The 8,137-nt window shown below is 37.2% G+C and overlaps 1 protein-coding gene and 1 pseudogene across 1 annotated transcript; one reads left to right on the forward strand and one right to left on the reverse strand.

Moving 5' to 3' along the window:
* Positions 1 to 243: 243 nt before the first annotated feature.
* On the forward strand, positions 244 to 1,028 carry LOC114041484 (annotated as a pseudogene).
* A 3,805-nt stretch (positions 1,029 to 4,833) lies between these two features.
* On the reverse strand, positions 4,834 to 5,811 carry LOC114041485 (olfactory receptor 9G4-like). Its single transcript, XM_027859945.1, has one exon. It carries the CDS (start codon positions 5,809 to 5,811, stop codon positions 4,834 to 4,836), a length of 978 nt encoding a protein of 325 aa, XP_027715746.1.
* Between the last annotated feature and the right edge of the window lie 2,326 nt (positions 5,812 to 8,137).

Below are 8,137 nucleotides of genomic sequence, written 5' to 3' on the forward strand. Positions count from 1 at the left end.
AATCCTAATATGACCTACATCCCTGGAAAATGGAAGGTTAATACATTTAAGAAATACTGGTTGAGTTAATGAATGAAATGATATGTGATTAGGGCATAGAATGACAAAGTCTTCCTTTTCATATTCTTCTGGGTTATCTAGTGATCAATACTGTTTTCTCAACAGCTTTACCAAGGTATGGACCACAGTACTTCTGAAACACCCACTCTTCTCAATGTAGCATAGAGGAGATCCTTTGAAACTATGGAGAAGATGAATCACACTGTGACTGAGTTCATCCTAGTGGGTTTTTCCCAGGATCCCATGATGCAGCTGGTGCTCTTTGTCCTTTTCCTTGTGTCACAGTGACAGTGACAGTGGTAGGGAACATTACTCTGACAATATTAATCTGTACAGACTCCTAGCTGCACACCCCCATGTATTTCGTCATTGAGAATATATCTTTTCTGGATCTCTGGTATTCGTCTGTTTACACTCCTAACAACATAGTGACCTGTGTCTCTGAGGAGAAGATAATATCCTTTCCTGGTTGCTTGGCTCAATTCTTCTTTTCAGTTGGGTTAGGATATAGTGAATGTTACTTATTGACTGCAATAGCTTATGATTGTTACATGGCCATCTCTAACCCATTGCTCTATGCTCAGGCCATGTCTTCAAGGCTATGCGTGGGTCTTATAACAGCTTCATGTCTTGGAGGATTCATAAACTCCACTATCATCACAAGTGAAACATTCACCTTGACTTTCTGTGGGGATAATGTCATTAATGACTTCTTCAGTGACCTACCACCCCTGGTGAAGCTGGAATGTGATGTGAAGGCCAGTTACCACATTGTGTTCTGTATCCTTTTGGCTTACAATGTCCTCACACTCATTGTTTTCATTCTGACCTCCTACCTTTGCCTCATTGCTGCCATTTTAAGAATTCGCTCCACTCAGGGTCAACTCAAAGCATTCTCTACTTGCTCCTCTCACTTAATCTCTGTTACATGGTACTATGGCTCCATTCTATACATTGACACTCAATAACCTGTGAGCAATGGAGTGACTTCCTTATCAGCTATGCCATATTCACAAGTGAACATGGTGAAGAGAATGTTTTGTAGTTACTACTCAAAGTTTGACCCTACTCTTCACAGGAGCCCAGATAGTTAAAAATGACCTTTTGGGGGGTATATTTTATTACAACTATTTTAAGTTTGTACCCAATATCCTCTGGTTGTGTCTACCTCCCTACTGAGGTACAGAGAGAGAATACCCTGTTGTGAGGCAGGGCCGTATACTTGCACTTTAGTTTTTGATGTATCTTCTCATTAAATATCACTTCATAAAAGCTAATTGATATTAATCAGTCAAATCAACATTGGGACAGTAATTACTTATTAAATGATATTGAAAAGAAAATAACTAGGTGATTGATATAAAGGAAAGTATACCAGATGGGGGAATCATCATGTGTGATGGTACTAGAAAGATACCCTAACCTCTAGCATTTATCCTAGAACAACAATGGGAAAGAGAATTATCCTTTATCCAGAGATCCAACCTGCTAATCCGAGTTTGAATTCTTAGAGTAGTCCCATAGCCTATCTGTATTATGTTTACATCTACTAACAGGTTTAATCTGCTTGTTTGCTTATGATTGATAGACCTAAGATTGAACACTGAGAGGATCTAATTGTTATACTTACTTTTCTGAGTACCGGTGCCCTTATGAGGATCTGTTAGTCCATGACATGCAACTTTAAAATACCATTAATTAGACTCAAGGCCTAACTAGACAACAGAAATCTAATTTTCCCCATAATCAGGATTATCAAATACCTTCATGCTATGTTAAGAGTCATTAATTAAGGGAATGGGATTGTAAATAAGGGAATATAGATTATAGTTTTGCCATTGCATATGCATCTACATTGTGGACCCATATAGGAATGCCCAAGTTCTCTTTAAATGTCCTTTGACCACCCTTCAAATACTTTAAAACAGAATTTATGTCTCCCTCAACCCCAAGTATTCTTTTCTCTAGGTTGAACATTCCCACCTCTTTCAAGCAATCCTCTTAAGAACTTCTTTCCTTCCTTCTTTCCTTCTTGTCTTCCACTGGATGTTTTCTTGCTTATCAATGTCCTTATCAACCTATTGTGAGCAGAACTGAACACAATTCTCCAACTGAGGTGTGATGAGTACAGAATACAAGGACATATTCCACTCCTTATTCTTAAATCTATGCCTCTATATTATACTAGGCTTTCATTTTGTAAATGTTTTTTATTTCTGTCTGACAGGTAGAAGGACTCAAAAGGTATTTGCATGTTTGCTTTCCTCTCTCCTTCCTTCCTTCCTTCTTTTTCTCTTTGTCTTACCTTTCTCTCCTACCTCCCTTTTCTCTTCTCTTTTTCCACTTGCCTTTTAAAGTATTTTAACACTCTCTAGCAAAAATAGTCCAACATAACTCAAGAAATAGTACCTTTATAGTGTCATTAAAAACATATCAGTGAACAACACTATTGGAGTATTATGCCAGAAAGACCTTTATTCCAAGACATATAACTATTAGAGTAGCTACTGCATAATCCGACACAGATTGGGACATATACTGATGTCAAGAAGTTCAAAAAGTATTCCCTCCCACCCCATCCTTATTATTTTTGTACAAAGGGTTCTAAAGAAGGGTGCAATGAAGAAATAGAGCTATGGATGTGGGGAGTTTGGTGAGAGGTCCCCTACACACAATTAATACAGCCAATAGAATATATTTTAATATACTAAGGTACACAATTTTTAAAATTTTATTCCAATCCATACTGTTATTGTGGACAGGACAAAGTAACATGTTTACTCTAAAATTAACCTTATAAAGGAGGACAAAGAAATTGTTTCTTTTTCCTTTGAAATCATTGGTGCAATTTATCATGATGCCTTACAGAGAAAACTAGACTAAGGGTAAGCTCAACTATAGGAAACTTAAATTAAAAATAACAATAACAACAATACAATTTATATACCACTTTAAGATTTTCACAGAGCTATGCAAATATTGAAGCAGCTAGATTGATCAGTGGGTAGAGCACTGGGCCTGGAGTCAGGAAGACCTGACTTAAAAATCAGTCTGAGACACTTACTAGCTGCGTGACATTGGTCAATTCACTTAATTTCTCTTTGCCTTAATTCACTGGAAAAAGAAATGGTAAACCAAGATGATATTTTTGCTAAGAAAACCCCAGGGACAGTATGATCCATTGTCAAGAAGAGTTGGACGTGACTAAAAGACTTAAAAACAACAATGCAAATATCTCATTTTATTCTCAAAATAATTCTGGGGCATAGATGCTATCATTATCCCCATTTTACAAGTGGGACAACTTAGGCAGACAGAAGTGAAGTGACTCAACCAGGGTCACATAGCAAGTAAGTGTATGAGACAGATGTGAACTGGGGTCTGTCCTGACTCCACATCCAGCATTCTTTCTACTGTGCTACCTAGTTGCCCTTGAAATTCCACCTTTAAAATGAAGCTAATTCTATAATGGATTCATTCATTGCAATAGAGAAAAATATAAAGTCACATTCATTTTACCTTCACAAGTTTTGTCTTCCCTGAAGGTACTTCCATTTCAAAATGAACCATCTACCTCTGTTCCTAATATTCTCAATATTCTCTCTCTCTCTCTCTCTCTCTCTCTCTCTCTCTCTCTCCTCATGAACCTTAGTCCCCTCAATTTCCCTTCTGTCCATGTGTCTTCTCTGACCATGATAAGAATGATTTACAAGTAGGATCTATGAAAAGTTCCTAATATAAGTTCCTAATGAAACAAGTAGTTATTGGGCTAATGTTCATTTTGATTTTAAAACAATTGGAAAATATTTGTGAGCTAATATTTACCCAGCAAGATCAATTTACATTTTAATTTCATGTGATAACAATAAGGATTGGAACTTCATTTTTATTATTTTAGGGAACTGCTTCTTCAGGATATTTCCTCTTGTTGTTCGTTCTTGAAGAGGACCATGGCATCAGGGAGGTGATGCCATAACTTGCAAGTGAATTGGATTTAAGTGAGAGGGGGCTATGCAAGGTCACCAGGTCCATTTTCTCCTCCAGAGTCATCTGGGTCCAGTGGGAAGATACAGATCAGGACAACTGGAGATGCCCAGGATACAGTGGGAGATCTCGACCTTTTTAAGCTAAGAACTTCCCTTTACCTTTGCAGGATACTTTTTTTAATTTATGGTCTTACAGAGTTTCCAAGAGCACTCAGAGGCTAAGCTAATTGTCAGGTTAGCATAGCCAGAAAGATCTTTCTTCATGTGAATAGCTGGGCACAATCTGCCATACCACAGTGCTGCCTTGGCCAGTATGGAGTTCAGGGTGCTCATGCATTTTTCAATATGTAAAAAGAAGAAAACATCAAGAAGAGGAGTTTCAGAAACATTATGCTATATCTAAACTTTACTACTACTTTAATAATTACTTTTTGAATTGAACTGAATTAGATTATTAAGTTTTGAAACACATGTGAACTTCAAAATTTATTTCAACATCCCATTTCATAGATAAAGAAACTGAGGCTAATACAGTTCTGTTCCTTGCCCTAGATTGGTCAGGGAGCTGATGGTAGTGTACAGAGTAGAGCTCTATTCCCTTGTCTTCTAGCAAATGATTGTTCACTTGAAACTTTGCTGCTTCTTTACCTTCGTAACCATGTCCCACACTGATATAATGAACCATCACATTTGAATTAATTTCAACAAGAATACACGGATAACACACATGATTTATTTATCCCCAATATTATCAGGATGATAAAAATAGCTTGGCTATGAATAACAATCATCTTGGTACTTTGATGCTCTGTATTGCTTTCCTGAAGGCCTCTTTCACATCCTTGTTCCTAAAGCTATAGATCATGGGATTGAGCAAGGGATTCACCACTGTGTAGAACAGGGAAGCCCACTTGTCCTTCTCCAGGGAATAGGTGGAGCTGGGTCTTGAGTACATGAAGAGGAGGGACCCATAGAAGAGCATGACAGAGATCATGTGGGAGGCACAGGTGGAGAAAGCCTTCCACCTCCCTGAGGCTGAGTGGATCCGAAGGATGGCCAGGAGGATGTTGAAGTAGGACATCAGGATGGCTAGTATGCTAGACAAAACTGTGAAACCCACCATTCCCAGGAGTACTTTCTCATAGACCTGTGTGTCAGTGCAGGACTTCTTCACCAGGGGGGGTGCATCACAGAAGAAGTGGTCAATGATATTTTTCCCACAAAATTTCAGGCGAAATGTGTTAGCAGTGTGGGCTGTGGCATTCAAGAACCCACCTATGTAGGACCCAGCCACCAGCCCAACACAGAGAGACCTGGACATTGCAGCTGAATAGAGAAGGGGGTTGCAGACTGCTGCATGACGGTCATAGGCCATAGCAGCAAGGAGGTAACACTCAGTGTAGGCCACAGCAGCGGAAAAGAAAAATTGGGCACCACAGCCTGCTAAGGATATACGCTTGTCCTCTGAAATACAGGTGGCCAGGATTTTGGGGGTGTACACAGATGTATACCAGAAATCTAAGAATGACAGACTCCCAATGAAAAAATACATCGGGGTATGCAAACGGGAGTCAATCCTGATTAAGATAACTAGAGTCATGTTGCCTGCTAATGTTACCAAATAAAGAGCCAAAAAAGCTCCAAAGAAGACCAGTTGCATCTGGGGGTCAGCTGAGAAGCCAAGTAAGATGAATTCAGTCAAGGTGGTCTGATTCCCCACTTCCACAGACATCGTGGTGGCAACCTGATGGAACCCAAGAAGCATCAAAGAGAGATATAGACTGTATTAATTCATACGATTTAGATCTGGAATGACCCCAGGGAGGAGAGGGATGACTCAGAGGATAGTGTTTTATGCTAGGGGCTAGGAATACTTGAATTCACATTCTGCTGAGATGCTTATCATTTGTGTGACTCTGGGAACATCACTGAACCTCTATGTCCCTCAAGCTCCTCATCTGTAAAAAGGGTATTACAATAGCACCTATCTGACAGGATTACTATGAGGTCCAAATGAGATGATGCATGTAAAGTGCTCTGTAAAAAGTAAAGCAATATATAAATGCCTATCTAGATACTATCTAGTCTTTCCTCATCATTTCATGGAGGAGGAGCCTGAACATCCTAAAATGTCAGACCTTGAAGAGACCTTAGAATATAGAACATAGAATATTAGAACGAGATATGGAATATATAGTGTCTGAATTAGAACAGGCTTTAGAGTATAATATAGAATGTCAGCATTATGCAAGAACTTGGAGATTATGCGCTCAAGCTTTCTCATTTTATAGACAATAGGATTATGTTTGAAGAGCTAGAAAGGCCCTCACAGGACTCTTCATTCCTTTCTTTTTTTTTTTTGTAATTTTTTTTCCAAATTTAAACTTACATACAAAATGAGGAAAGGAAACAAACCTAAATACTAAAATAATACAAAATAAGAAAGAAGAAAGCATTGATATGTGCATATCAGAACATGAGAAAGGATTCAAAATATACAGAAACAAATTTCCATTTCAAGAAAGCCTATATAATAAATACGAAACTTATATTGAAATTTGTCCATCTTTTCTTTGCTTCCTTGTAAGTTTTCTTTTGTTCTCTGGTATGTACTTCTTACTTTGTTCTTTTTTCCCTTTTCTTCCTCCCTCTCTGAAGGCTACAACTAAATATTTATATATGTATATGCATATATGTGTACACATGTATATGTATACATAATGTATGTGTGTATATAACATATATGTATATACATATATGTTTATGTGCATATGCAATACACATATACATACATGAATACAAGCAAATGCAAATATTTCCCCACAAGTATGCATATAACAATACACATATGCATACATGTATACATATACACACAAATATTCATACATACATACACTTCTTACACATACATCTACTTAGATATTGATGTTCATATGTAGATATATACATTCATATGCATCTATGTAAGACCTTACTAATCTTATTTATTCTCTCTTTCTCTGAGGGTGGATAACTTCTTCCTCCCTAAGTCCAAGTCTTTCCATATTTTTCCAAGTCTAACAAATCATCGTTTCCTACACCACAACAATATTCTCATCTTATACTGTCTAGTTGTTTTAAATGCTCCAAAACAACATTGATAAATATGGCTGACGCAGTGCAGTTTCCCTACTTTTCTATTTTGATTAAATCTATGTTAGCCTTGACTTTGAGATCATCATTACCACCCCAGGCCCTTTTTCTCTAACAAATTCTACTCCTGGTCTTTATTCCATGTTTGTACATATCTTTTATTTCCTATCCCTCCTGACTCCTCTACTTTACTTCTACCCACTACCTTGCCATCCCATTATCCCATTAACTAACCAACCTCCCCCCCCTTAGCATCCCTTCTTATTCTCCCATTCCCATTAATTTAAACACCCTTCTATACCCTACCTTTAACCTATTCCCTCACTTTCTCATCTAAAGATCCCTCCCTTATCGTCTCCCCTCCTATTATATTATTCTTTTATTTCTTTCTGAATTTAGATTTTTATAATTTTCTACATATACATGTATTGTACCATCTTGAGTCCATTCCCGATGAAAATAGGCTTCCTTGAGAACTACCAGCTCTCCTCTGCCAGCTAACTCTGTCTCAGTTCTTCCTGTCACACATCATTAGTGTAAGATGATTACTCTTTTATCTCTTCCTAAACAGTTTTACTTATTAAAATCATATCATACTCAAGTCTATTCCAATCTTTTTTCTTTTATATATCTTTTCTCCATATCAGTTGTTTTTTCTTAGGAGATATTTCACATTCTCTTCCATTTTTATTCTTTATATTTTCTTTTATTGTTTCTTGATCTCTTATAAGTACACTGGTGTCCTCTTGCCCAATTCTGATTTTCAAGGAGTTGTTTTCTGCCTCTCTTCTTTAAGATGCTAGATCTCCTTTTCTAATAGGTTGCTTTTTTCATATCTTTCTAAGTTTTTCCTTGATTGTTCTTACTTATTTTTTAGTTTTTTCTCAACCTCTCTCATTTGATTTTTAAATTTTTTTTAAAGGATTTCTTCATTTCTAACTTTCTCATTTCATAGATGA

The sequence above is a fragment of the Vombatus ursinus genome, unplaced genomic scaffold, assembly GCF_900497805.2.
Source record: "Vombatus ursinus unplaced genomic scaffold, bare-nosed wombat genome assembly UNPS02014174.1, whole genome shotgun sequence".
In the NCBI taxonomy this organism is placed as follows: Eukaryota; Metazoa; Chordata; class Mammalia; order Diprotodontia; family Vombatidae; genus Vombatus; species Vombatus ursinus.